Here is a 13,674-nt window from a genome sequence, read left to right as displayed (position 1 = left end):
TGAAAGGCATGGATGGATTTTATTTATTACCCTATATCTACAATCTGAGGTAAAATATAAGGAACACATAAAATGCCTATTTCTGCTACCGTGTGATATAATTTCCCATGGTGAACATCGTGGTGATGCTACTGAGAGCGGTGCCCTCACACCCTCTAACTGCTGAGAGCTGCTGCCTTATACAGTGGCATCGTCTGCGAGCTCCCACGTGGAGCCCCACAGAGGGCGAGGACACCAAGGTGCCCCACTCCCCACCCTGGCACCGAGGCCAGACAGGTGGTTAGAGACAACCAACCAGGCAGACACAAGGCCAGCCTGACTCCACCCAGAGCACCCCAGGTCACTGCCGGTCCTGGTGGTTAGGGAGGGTTGAGTCATCCAGCTGCCCAAGCATGCACACCTGACCTCTGACCTTCTGGATACGCCCAGAAATTTACTTGCTGTAAAGTAACCTCGAGAGAGACTCCGAGGTCAGCCTCTCCAGTTGCACTCGGACGCACTGGCTGCTCACTGGCCGCCTTTGCTTTGTAATGACAGTGAGGACAGAGGACTCCTGATGGAACTCGGGAGGAGGCTTAGTCACATACACAGACAGCAGCCCTCCCCTGGGCAGGAGGGGAGCTGAGTGCAAGATCACGGAACTGGTTTTCAATAGAAAAACTAACGCACTGACTAGCACAGGGGTTTCCTTCGCTGCAGAAGCCAAGATGCTCTGGAGGAATAGCTCACTGCCGGGAATACGCCCCGCAGCCCAAGGCTCTGCCCGATGCATGAGAAACCCTAACAGTCGTCCCTGCCATCCCCGCCTCTTCCAGCACTGCTGCAAAATCCTTCTAGTGCATTCCCTAGCCAGCCAGGCACGCGCATCTCATCACGCTGTGTAGTTCAATTCACAGAACTGCTGAGAAAGTAGACATTTCTATCTAAAAGTAGAAAAGAAGGTTTGTATAGAAGGTATTTCTGTTATACAAGTATATTACAGAGCTGGCCGGAGCGGGTCCGAAAGCTCTTCTCCACCACTCACGCCGGGAGCCGAACTGCAGAGAAACAGACAAGCAGGCAGGGGTGAGTCACATGACGGGGCCTGACCGCCTCCTGTCACACACTCTGTAGCCATCTGATAGAAGTAGAAGCCCTAACGAAGTTGTGAAAGACGGGAAAGCCTGAGTCTGTGATCTGACAGGGTAAGGCACAGCCCACCATGGCAGAAGGCAGGCTGGGGCTGGGTCACACTGTGCAAGGCAGCAGCTGATGGGGCTGGGCTTGTGACTGGCCTGAGGAGGCAACCTTGGCACGAAGGCTCAAAACAAGCAGGTCTCTCTCAAGGAAGACTACCCTACCCCACCCTGAGACAGGGTCTGACCACGGAGCCTGGCTGGCCTGGAACTCACAAGACACCCACCTGCTCCGCCACCTCACTCGACTCAGACACATCTCTGAGTGAGAGAAACCCCTGGGCCACCTGTCCCGAGGGTGGCCTCCCATCTCACAGCTAGAGCAGAGGGCTGTCTACACATTGGCTTGCATGGACGAAGGGCGGCTGGGGCAAGGCCTTACCCTGGAGAGCCACGGTCTACCACGTGGGGTCTGGCTCCTGCTTGATCTGTGAGCTCCCATCTGTCTCTTTGATTTCTACAGAAGAAGCAAAGGGGTAACAGGGGGTTAACTGCTGGTGCAAACCTGCTTGCCAGTAAGGCCAGCCATGTGAACCTAAGATCTGCCTGAAACCCTCCAACGAGGCTTCTGCATAATGTGATTTTGTTATGGAATCCTGGGCCTTACAAATGCTTGCCGAGGGTTCTCTGTTGAGCCGCATCCAGCTCATGACTTCATTTCCAAGTAACAGATTCCATATTGTTTTGTATTTACGGTCCTGTCCTGTCTAAGGTACAGGGATCGAGAATTTAGCCAGAGCCACACAGGGAGAACAGAGAGGAAGCCTGTCACAGTGTTCATGGAACAAATCTTATCAGTGTGGGGCTGGAGAGATGGCTCAGCAGTTAAGAGCACTGGTTGCTCTTCCATGGGACCTGAGTTCAACTCTCACCATCTGTAACTCTTATTTCAGAGAGGGTGTCTGATGCCCTCTTCTGGCTTCCTTGGGTACTACATACACATATAAGCAGGCAAAACACCCATATATATATATATATATTAAACCCAATCAACTCACTAAGAAACTAAGACACAGAGCATGAGAGTAGGAACAGCACCGCCCTTACCTTCTGTTGCTGGAACTTCCAACTGGCTTGCTTCAGCTGATTCTAAAGAGAAACACATCAAGTGTCATTTGACCCGTTTTCAAAGGTTACTGTTTAAAGAGACTTGAAGGAGAGGAGGAGGAAGAGGAAGAACCCAAGGACAGAAACAGCCTGACAACGTCCTTTGTATTGTAATTATTTGGTTATTTTGTCTGCGTGTGTGTCTGTACCGTGCATGTGTCTGATGCCTAAGGTAGCCCCTGGAGACAGAGTCAGAAGACAGTTCTAAGCTGCCATGTGGTTGCTGGGATTTGAACTCAGGACCTCTGGAAGAGTGGGCAGTGTTCTTAACCACTGAGCCATCTCTCCAGCCCAAGCCTGTCAGCTTCTGGCCTCCACATGCGTGTGCACACATACCCCTGCCTAAGCACACACTTACACTGGTAGATGTCACGGCCTTGAGCGCCATGACGTCATGGATAACCTGGGATCCTGGGTTTACACAGGGTGTGGCTCACAACTGCCACCCTGTAAAACTGAGTGTGTGCAGGTGTGTGCTGTGACGGTGAGCAGGTACAGCATGAGCCGCGGGGGACTGGGGCAACCATGTAAGCAGTGTGGACCCCACTGCGCCCCCTCACCTTGTATCACAGGGCCTTCAGACTCATTCTGATCAACCAGCTCTGTAACGAAAGGGGACAGACAGTTTAGATGGCTGTGACGTCTGACCAGGCTGAGTTTTAATCCTGTGCCTCTAGTGGAAGAGTGGAGGAGAGACGGTGACTGCCTGCGACCCTGACAGACAGCTCAGTCACTGGGCCGGCCCCACACAACGGAAGGAGAGAAGTGAGTACACAAGTTGTCGTCTAACCACTGACCGGGAAATGACCCCAGGACCCCACATACAAATGAATAAATAAAAAAGGGGAAAGAGAAAGAAGGAAGGGACACCAATGGCCCTGGCCAGATGCCACCAAAATCATGACTCTCACAGTAGCCAGCACACACTGAAGCCAGAGGCCTGGCCAAGAGTGCGGCTGGGCACAGGAGCCCACAGCAGTGGCTTGCACCAGACTGCCCTTCAGAAATTAAAACCATGGGGTTGGGGATTTAGCTCAGTGGTAGAGCACTTGCCTAGGAAGCGCAAGGCCCTGGGTTCGGTCCCCAGCTCCGAAAAAAAGAACCAAAAAAAAAGAAATTAAAACCACACTCAGAACAGCAGAGCTGGTCACGCTGTGAGACTCAGGAGGCAGAGGCAGGGGGATCTCTCTGAGTTCCAGGCCAGCCACAGTGATATGTAAGATCTGTCTTTTAAAATAAAGACAGATGAACTGAAGTTTGCCAGGAAAATTCAACAAAAAATCACTGTGTGTGTATGAAGTTTGTGAGCACGCGTGCCACAGCGTGCATGTGAGGCCGAGGGCAGCCCCGGGCCTGGGCCTCTCCTCCCTCCTGTACGTGAGCCTGGGGACGGAAGTCGGCTTTGCCAGCGGAGCCCCCAGCTTCTCCCCCATCTTTGTGGGGTAGGGTCCCATGTGGCCCAGGCTGGCCTCAGACTCTCCACACAGCGGACAGTGCTGGACTCCAGCCTGATCCTCCTGCTTCCGCCTCCCAAGCACCGGAACTAGTTTCCTCCTTTGTGCCTGGCACGTTTGTGCCCTACAGTCCCCTGAACTCTGATGCATGGAGTTCAGGAGAACAGCGGCCAAATGGCTTACTAAGCCAGGCAGGAAGTAGCTTTCCAAGTTCCCCCTAGAGCGAGCGAGCCTTTAGAACCGTCTCAGCCCACCCCCAGTTAACACGTCCGACTAAGTGAGGACGAGGGAAGGGGCAAACAACACAGCCAGTGTCACAGGCAGGCAGGGCACTGGGGACGGGTGACACAATGGATGACCGATGTGTCATCTCGTAGGCTGCGCCCGCACCCACACCCACAGACACTCACATGCCCTCCCAGATCCCCAGAAACAAACAAAAAAGCAAAGCTGCGTGGATACTCACGGTTATTAATCACCAGTCCTGGGAATGGTCTAGAGAGAAAAACAGACTGTATCACGGATGCTTCTGCTTTACATGACATTTGCTTATCGTGTTAATCTAGCCACTCACGGCCTACTCAGTAACCCTGGAGGAGACACACACGGTGCCCATGAGACAACGCCCTGGTGACAATGCCTCCTGTCCTGTTGTTAACGCGTGTCATACACAATGTGGTATCGGTTATTTGTAATTAATCGCATGTAGTATGTGGTATGTACAGTGCACAGCGGGTTAGGGGTTGGTTTGTCCAGACAGGGTTTCCTCTGTGTAGTCCTGGACATCCTGGAACTGACATCCACCAGTCTCCACAGCCCCCTGGGATATGACTTAGGAGGCCTCCAGACTTGTTCTAATGACTAAGCAGGAAATGCTCACCTAATGACAGTGAACTTGATAAACTCAGCAGAATCTAAGATCCGTCTCATGGAGCTGATCTCCAGATAACTGGGGGCTTTGAAGGACACCCCTGGGGGCATGCCATCGACCACCACGCAGCCAGGGTTGATGGTGATTTTCCTGTAGGGGACCTTCACGGGGAAGCCCATCCCAATAGCTTCACCTGCAGAGAGACAAACAGCACAGGGCCGTGACCGTCACCCTCAGGCCAACCCGAGACACAAAGCTGGCCCTGCTTCGCTAGCTCCCTCCACTTATGAACTCACCAAACTTTCGGCTGAAGAGGTCGTTGACTTGCTCCCGCAGCTGCCTGGCCTTCTCGACTTTGGAGAGTCGTTCGTTGTCGTCATCTAGAAGACGGGATGGGGGGAAACACACGGGCATGAGCTCGCATGTCTCCGAGGGAGAACGTCTAAGCCAGGCATGGTGGGTGGCCAAACTAAAAACGATCTGACTTTTCTTTATAGATTTCTTTATGTGTCTGGGCGTCCTGCCTGCACGTGTGACTGTTTACCGTGTGTGCCCAATGCCCAGTGCAGCCAGCAGAGTGTGCTAGACTGACAGGGGAAGCTTAGGTGAATCTGACAACACGGTCCACAACGTGAGCTGTCCCAAAGCACCGAAGCAGCCCAGAAACAGGACTCCTGCACAGGCAGAGCTGTACGTACCTGGGATTGTCACCTGAATGATGTTAAGATCTTCCACACCTGAGGCTGTCGTATTGACACTGGGTGATGAGTTCGTCTTCCCTGAAAGCAAAACTGAACGTTAGGGTTCAGACAACACGTAACAGTCAACAATGTCTCTAATGACCCAAAGCTGGCTTGTTGCCGTCAGCCACGCTCTGGCTGCAGTCTGGCCCAGTCTGGGGCTGGTACTTGCACACTGCTTTTCTTCTAGTAAGACACTAAAGATGGCAGACTGTCTGGTGCGCCCATCTTCCTGTTCTGTTGTGTCTTCGTGTGTAGCCAAACCCTGTGCACAGCGTTAGCTGCTTCAGAACTAATGACTGCCCAAAAGGCAGGCTACCATGGGTGCTGCTTTCAAAGGACACTCACTCGGAGGGCTTTTGGAAGAGGTGCTCTCTTTGATGGCCGTCTCGAACATCTCAGGTCTACAAGCAAGAGGAAAAAGGCATGGGGTGGTTAACCCAGAGCAAGGTACCCAGGGAAGATGCAGCAGGATGGGGCCTGCAGCTCTGCAACAGGCAACCCCGGGAAGAAACCTTGGTGCATGAGGCGTATGTCCAGGAGGACCAACGGCACTGATGTCCCCTGCTGTTGGACCTGCCAGGTGGCAGCATGTCCCGAGACTCTGTAGAGAGCCAAGCACAGGAACAGCAAACAGACGTGCCTGCCGCCTGGGTATATGCGTGAAGAGCAGGCGTGGAAACAACACTTTCCACAAAATAATCATGAACTAAATAAGAGGCCGTGGTGTGTGCACGTGTGCTGGTGCACACGCCTGCGCATGCACAAAGGCCAGGGGGCACCATGTCCTCCACTACTCTCTTCCAGACAGGAGCTCTCCTGGAACCTCAGCTCACATTCCCATCCCTGGGCAGTAGGTGCCAATGATCCCTCCATCTCGGTCCGGCCCCCAGCACTAAGGTTAAAGGCTCAAGATTACCCCAGATTATGTGGGAGCTGGCATCAGAATTCAGGGTCTCAAAGTTGTGCGGCAAGCACTCTTGACCACTGGGCTGTCTCTCTGTCCCTACAGTAACTCAGTCCCTTGAAGAGCTACTTCAACTCAGGCGACCACACTGCCAACCCTGCTGACCCAGCCCACAGACGGCCTCTCCGGCTAAGGTTCTCACTTTTTAATGATGAACTTTATCTTGGCCTTGTTCCGGAGGATCTTCTCCAGCCTTGGAATGCCAAATGTGGATGGTCTTCGGAAGGGCACGCCCTCGGGTAAGCCTTCTACGTAGAAGTCCTCTGGGAAGGACTCGAATAGCGCAAATGGTACTTTCACAGCCTGCTTGAGGCCCAGAGCTTCCCCTGTAACACACGGCGACTCTTGTTCTGAGGCACGTCTTAGAAAAGGCATTTGTAACATTCTGTTGCAGCTACGAAACCATGCTTATTTGAAAAACCATATTTGTTTTAATTTAATGTTCTGGGAATCTTGATACTCAGTTACATGGGCAGAAATGGAAGGTCGAAGCCAACACATTTCCAAGGCCGCAGTGTAGACGTCAAACTCACATTGCTGCTATCAGGGAACTACTCCATAGCTCTCCAAAGCAGACCTACCGCACTTTTCATTGAAGAGATTCTCCACTTTCTGCTTCAGGTCTGTGATCTTAGCGTTCCAGGCCTCTGTGGGAGAGCAACAGGCCAGTCAGCAAGGCTTTCCCAGGGTGAGGGCTGGCATTTCTCACCGACCGTTTCATTTAATGGGTTTGTTTGTTTAGGTTTCTTGAGACAGGGCTTCTCTGTGTAGCCCTGGCTGTCCTGGAACTCACTCTGAAGACCAGGCTGGGCTCGAACTCAGAGATTGGCCTGCCTCTGCCCCTGAGGGCTGAGGTGAAAGGAGCCTGGAACACCCCTGCTCTCATCTTATCTCTGCTTTCGAAGCTTTACAAAGCACAGGACAAACGAGCAGGTCAGGGCCTTGCGTGCTTGCTGGAGGCAGGGGCTGTGGGACAGGGTTTTCATGTACGCACACGTCAGGGGTGCTGAGCACGCCCTCCTCCCCCGCCCTCTCCTGATCATCACTGTGCCCAGACATCAGGCTGGCACTGTCATCGCTGTCGAAGCCTTTCCTAACTCAGTATTTTATTAGTCACTGTTCTCCATCATCTCTGATTGGTCAGTGAAGGGCTGGACAGCTACAGCTGGGCAGGAGAGGAGGAGGAGGGACTTCCCGTCCTAGCCAGGGCTCCCAGGTGGAGAGAGTCACCGAGAGGTCTCAAAAGAGGGAGGTGCCAGAGCAAAACTACATGGCAGGTAACGCCTTGTGCTGGGCTGTGGCTGGCAGGCCAGCATAGACAGTTTATTGGAGCAGACAAACCCACACAGCTTAGTGCCCAGAAGGGTATAATAAATCTCCCAGGTGTCCGTGTCATTAATTCAGAGCCAAGCCGGATGCTGAAAAGCTCTGAACTTTTACACCTTCCTTTGTTTCTCTCTTCCTTGCTTATTAGTCCCGTGTCCCAGAACCAGCTTCACAGATTACTCTAAGTCTCTATACAATAAACACACAGGTTTTTAATATGGTGGCTTTGCCTGCCCCTCCAATACTCATGTAATTCAACTCAGCTGTTTAACTCCAGTGCCCTTCCACATGGCCTGTAGGAAGAGACTCGCCCACGGCACAGGACAAAGCCAGGGCATTAAGGGCTCGTGCTGCACGTTTACCCTCAGACACACTGACTCTACCAAGGAAAGCCACGCCTCGCTGACGTGGTGTGTTAATTCTCTATTTACCAAAGGAAAACTCTCTCCCTCGAGGCTTGAAGGGAACGTTTGAACCGTTGGTCTGGGTAGGAGTTCGAACGGTAGAGGTCTGAGGACTGTTGTTGTTGGGGCCTAGATAAAATTCAAAGGAAAACCAAGGTTACCGTGTGCGTGTATCAGAATACAGCCTTGGTACTGGAAACACGACCACACACAAGAGCACGCACAAGCATGAATATACTCATGCACCAGAAAGCAAAACATCCATAAACTTAGCATCGTCACAGGGGCTTTTCAGACATAAGACCTCACGTGCACACACGTTACTGCGTTCAGACAACTGTAACATCTCACCTTCCACAGTGACCTCGATTTCAGGGACCTTGGAGTTGCTCCCAGGGCTTCGTGGCCGTTTCGGGGACTGCAATGCTATAAGGCAAATTGCAAGGTTACCTTTGCAAGCTGTAAAAGATACAAAGGGCTACTTTATACAAGCAGAGCGTTAAGTCATCCAGTTCCGCTCTTTTCAAAGAGAGCGGAAGGAAGCATTAATGGGCAGCGTGACCCTCCGCATGAGCACCGACAAACAAAGCAGGACGACGCAAATATCAGCATCCAATGAAGTGACAAGAAAACGGAAGAAAAACAAGAAATATAACAAAGGCCACAGTGGCAACAAGCTCAACTCAGGGCAAGATGGGAGAGTGGAAAAGCACACGGTGTGTTCATGCCCCGAGCGAGGCTCAGCCCCTTACCTTTAGTGTTGATTTTGCTGGCCATCCCAGGAGGCAAGTAGGACACAACTAGCTCGGGCCTAGAGAGAGCATACAGTGTGTCACTCTCCACACAGCACACAGCCAGAACCACTTCTCAACAATGAACACACATGTGTATTCATGGTTTCCATTACATCCGTTTGTCTGTCTATATACCATGTGCATGCCTGGTGTCCGTGGAGGTCAGAAGAGGGTGTTGGGTCCCCAGGACTGAAGACAGATGGGTGTGAGCTGCCATGTGGGTCCTGAGAATTGAACTCAGGTCCTCTAGAAGAGCAGCCAATGCTAGCCCAAGCATCTGCAGTAGTTGAGTAACAGTGGCAACCATAGGCTCATTTATTTGGATGCTCGGCACCAAGAAGTGGCCCTATTTGAGAAGGATTAAGAGGTACTTATGGGGGTAGGTGTGGCCTCTGGGGGGGCATTGTTTCAAAAGCCCACACCAAGAACAGAGTCTGTGTCTGTCTGTCTGTCTCTCTCCTTGCTTTCAGATCAGGATGTAGCTCAGCTCCTTCTCCAGCACCATGCTTGCCCTGTCTGCTGCCATGCTCCCTCCCCAGGCTGCTGCTGCTGCTGCTAATGGAATATGCCTCTGAAACTAGAAGCAAGCCCCCAATTAAATGCTTCCTATTATCAGCATTGTCTTGGTCATGTGTCTCTTTATAGCGAAAGGACAGTAACACATTGGTACCAGGAGTGGGGTATTGCTGTACAGGCCTGACCATGCTGCTTGCTAGCACAGTGTAACCTCTGAAGTAGAAAAGCAGCTGAATGCTTTAATTAGGGCTTAGTGGGCCACACTAGAAGGGCATGGAAGACAGGACTGAGGGTGAGGTAAAATGGGGGTCCAGCTCAAGAAGTTTCAGAGGGGAAGAATAGCGCTGTGGTCGTTTTTTGCCCTTGTCTGAAAAATCTGCCTGAGCTTAACTTGCAGAGTCTTGGATGAATGGTGCAGGCAGAGGGGGTTTCCAGCCACCGAGTACTGGCGGTGCCCGTGGTGATTGGTAACCCTGTATGCCCATCTGTAATGGAGAGGAGCAAGCTGGACAGAGAGAAATACAAATGTACAGCTTGGGGAGAAAGGGTCAGCAGGAAATGCACTGAACCCAAGTCCTGTGCTCACGGAGATACAACGTTTATGCCAGGGGGAATAAGGGAGTGGGACCTCTGGGCAAGACCCTACCAGCTAACCTCCAACTGCAAAAAGGAACTAAAGAAGAACCTGGCAGCCTTAGAGTCAAGGATACAAGAGAGGGATCTCCCTCCACGGCTAAGGAAAGCTGCAGAGGTGGCCGTGTGACAGGGGTGCCCCTGTACGGAGCCCCAGAGGGGAAATCTGGATCATCCCGGGGATGAAGGTATTGGGGATCCAGCATGCTTGGACACCTGCAGTCAAAAGGTTCGAACAGTGTGGAACCAGCCCAAGGGAGAGAGGTGCGCTGCAGCCACAAAGCTACAAGGACTTAGGGACCTGAAGAGCGCTCACTCGGACAGCAGACGTGGAGATGCTGGGTTTCAGTCTTGCCTTGCTCCAGTATTCCCTCACTCTGCCACTCGTCCCCTGAGGAATGCTGTGTACACCCTGTGCCATGGAAGTTCTTCCTCTGTTCTTGATTTTACAGGGGTTGCCATGAGCCTCAGAAGACGCTGAACTTAAGAATTTTAAATAGCGTTGAGACTACTGCAGACTATGGGGGCCTTGGAAGTCAGGCCAATTGTATTTCTGCATTATGCTACGGCTAGAAGCCCATGGGGCCGGGGAGTGGAACACGGCAGTGTGAATAACGAGCTCATGTATCACGAGGATTCAGCAGGGACTGAGTGTGAACTGACACAGAGAGGGAGTGCTCAGTCACCAAGGAGCGACACTGCTGGTACGAAGAGGTGGGCACTGGAGTTTTAGAAGCCCGTATTAGGCCCACTGCGTGTGGATCAGCTACTTCTCCAGCGCCATGCCTGCCACCATGCCTGCCACTGTGTTCCCAGCCTTGGTGACAATGGACCAAGCCTCTGAAATCGTAAGCAAGATCCTGGCTAAATGCTTTCTCTCACAATAGTCACCTTTGTCATCCTGTGTCTTCCCCACAATAAAAACGAGACTAAGCCTGTCAGTCTTTCCGGCTCCCATGCACCTTTTAAAATAGCAGATCAACACCAGACCAAATCCTCCCACCAGCAGACAGCGTGGGCTTTGGCTGGAGGGGGTTCAGGGGGCAGTGACTGCCTCGAATCCCAGTGAGGGGCTAGAACTTCAGCGGCCTGTGTGGCCCTGGGTTTAATCCCTGGGTCAGCAAAGCTTGGTGTCCTGAACCTGTGCTGTGACAGAAATGCACAGGGATGGATGGTAGTCACTTCTCTCTCCCACTCAGGAAGTCAAGACCAGGATGAGGGCCTTGCAGAGGCACTGGCCTAGCTGGGACCATGGCCAATGGCCGTGGGGAAAAGGACAACTTACTTTTTAACAACAAACTTGATCTTATTGCTCCCACGGACAATCCTCTCAAGGCGTGGAATCCCAAACCAAGTAGGGCTTCGGAAGGGGATCCCCTCAGGGAGCCCTTCCACGTACAGAAATTCTGGGTTGGATTCGAACACAGGATACGGCACCTTCACAGCCTCTGTGAGGCCAAGAGCTTGAGCTGAAAGACAAAGAGAAGCTAGCTCATGGGCACGGACTTTCACACGGGAACACTTTCGCTTGTATCTGTAATCAGCAGGTCATGCTTCCTTACAATCCAACCACGCAGCCACTCACTACAATCCAGCTTGGTCTGAAGCTAGCGGAAGGAAACAATAAAAAATGCTGGCCCTAGGGGTTGGGGATTTGGCTCAGTGGTAGAGCGCTCGCCTAGGAAGCGCAAGGTCCTGGGTTCAGTCCCCAGCCCCGGGAAAGAAAAAAAAAAAAAAAATGCTGGCCCTGGAGAGACAGCTAAGAAATCAAGAGCACCTGCTGCTCTTGTAGAGGACCTGGGATTCTGTTCCCAGCACCCACATGGTGCCATCCATAACTCCACTTCTATGCATCTGATGCCCTCTTCAGACCTCCACGGGCATTAGACACACATCGTGTACATGCATTCATGTAGGCAAAACACCCACACACATACCATAAAATTTATAAACAAACAAACCTAGAATCTTAAAAAAAAAAGGAATTAAATTATATCATTACACTTTCGAAAATCAGTGATTTTGTTTTGTTTTTTTAGGGCAGGCTCTTGGTATTACACCAGGCTGGACTCGAACTAATCAATCTGATAGCAATCCTCCTGCCTTAGTGTTTCGGGATATTTGAGCACACTGTGAACCCCCAGATTATATTATTTACTGATAAAAAAGCCATCTCTAGTTGCGGTGTGGCTCAGCCCTCAGCACAGACCTTTAATCCCACACGATGAAGGTAAAGTTAGTTTGCAGAAGGAAGCGGCCATGCTTGAAAGTGAGTCCTAACTGAGTGGCAGACAAAGTGACGAATCAGAGAAAGATTTGGCAGAATAGGACATGCCCACCTCTCATGAGAACAGAGAGGAAGAGAGAGACAGCAGCACGGAGAGAGAGAGGAGGGAGTTTTTCTTGGACAGTTTTACAGAGACCGGGTAAAGAGAAGACGAGCCAGAGACGGGAACAGATCGCCAGAGTTAGTGTGACGCCAAGCAGAGCAATTCTGTCGAACCTGAGAGAATTAAACCAGTCAACTTGGAGAGGAGTTTGGGCCAGAGAGGTGCACGGTGACACTAAGGGTCTCCCTGTCACCCCCACTGTGACACTGGAGCAAACAGGAACAGAGCGATGGTTTATGGAGCGAGCTGACCAGCAGGGGAGAGTTAAGGCTGGTTCTCCAAAGACTGATTCAGAACACGGCCACTGTCTGCAGACTGGGCAGAGCCACGACTCCACTTACCGAACTTCAAGTTAAAGATCTCCTCCACCTGCTTGCGGAGCTTGGTGATCCTGACGTTCCAATCTTCCTTGACTGGAAAGAAGCAAAACCAAACGTAACCAGTAATGCTCTTCCCAGGACCGACGGACGCGATTCACAAACTCAGCGAGGAGAGAGACTCCTTCTTCCCTGTGACTGATGCCAAGGCCTCACCCACAGTGGGACATGGCTGTTGCCACCCTGAAGCTGGAGCATCTGTCACCCCAGCTCCAGTCACCTTTCCACTGTGCTGGCCACAGGACCAGGTAAGTGAGGCCCACAGAGGGGGCCGGGAGGTCCCACACTGAACTGTGGCTAACAGGGAGGTGCGACTGGTGGGAGCTTTCCATTACATGATTGACGATAACATCTGAGGGCTTTACAAATTCAGAAAAGCATGCGTGCACTAAGGAGAAGGAGGAAGGAGGGTTATAGCCAGCGTAGGCTAAACAGTCCCTGTCCTGAGCATCTGAGTATGTATGAGCACCTCGACGTGGCAGTCTGACACCCAGGGTGCAGGGGGCTGGCACACTTGTGAAACGCCTGTGGTTTTTATGGTTGGCTGAGAAAGTCTTACAACAGCCTATAAACACAAAAACATCAGATAAGGATTTTGTTTGTTTGTGAGACAGGGTTTCTCCTTGTAGCCCTGGCTGTCCTAGAAATCAGTATACAGACCATATTCTCAGATACATAGAGATCCTCCTGCCTCTGCCTCCCGGAGTGTTGGGATAAGAGGGATGCACCCTACTCCCGGCATAGGAAACTGCTTTTCTGAAGTGGTTATTGTGGGAGTGCGGAGCACCGCCGGGATGCAGTGGGCCGTGACATGAAGATCAAGGACTGGAGGGAGGGGCTGACTGTTGCAGGGCTACCTCCCCAAGCACAGTGTGGCTTTCTTTTGCCACCTCAAACCCAGACCAGCTGTGACTGCCTAT

The 13,674-nt window shown here is 51.9% G+C and overlaps 1 protein-coding gene across 1 annotated transcript in view; it reads right to left on the bottom strand.

Moving 5' to 3' along the window:
• Nucleotides 1-13,674, bottom strand: part of Gtf2i (general transcription factor IIi) — a 72,120-nt gene continuing 58,446 nt past the window's right edge. Inside the window, exons 20-35 of the mRNA XM_032886275.1 lie at nt 12,719-12,790; nt 11,273-11,456; nt 8,797-8,855; nt 8,396-8,470; nt 8,072-8,173; nt 6,896-6,961; nt 6,457-6,640; nt 5,696-5,751; nt 5,306-5,386; nt 4,904-4,987; nt 4,617-4,800; nt 4,203-4,231; nt 2,843-2,884; nt 2,223-2,264; nt 1,558-1,632; nt 1-1,037 (exon numbers count right to left, since the gene is read on the bottom strand). Coding sequence (XP_032742166.1) covers nt 1,574-1,632; nt 2,223-2,264; nt 2,843-2,884; nt 4,203-4,231; nt 4,617-4,800; nt 4,904-4,987; nt 5,306-5,386; nt 5,696-5,751; nt 6,457-6,640; nt 6,896-6,961; nt 8,072-8,173; nt 8,396-8,470; nt 8,797-8,855; nt 11,273-11,456; nt 12,719-12,790 — 1,319 coding nt within the window. The 3' untranslated portion in view covers nt 1-1,037; nt 1,558-1,573. The remainder of the gene's footprint in view (nt 1,038-1,557; nt 1,633-2,222; nt 2,265-2,842; nt 2,885-4,202; nt 4,232-4,616; nt 4,801-4,903; nt 4,988-5,305; nt 5,387-5,695; nt 5,752-6,456; nt 6,641-6,895; nt 6,962-8,071; nt 8,174-8,395; nt 8,471-8,796; nt 8,856-11,272; nt 11,457-12,718; nt 12,791-13,674) is intronic.

The sequence above is a fragment of the Rattus rattus genome, chromosome 16, assembly GCF_011064425.1.
Source record: "Rattus rattus isolate New Zealand chromosome 16, Rrattus_CSIRO_v1, whole genome shotgun sequence".
Taxonomy (NCBI): domain Eukaryota; kingdom Metazoa; phylum Chordata; class Mammalia; order Rodentia; family Muridae; genus Rattus; species Rattus rattus.
Note: the sequence above shows the minus strand (reverse complement) of the source record. Positions and strands in the feature narration are given on the sequence as shown.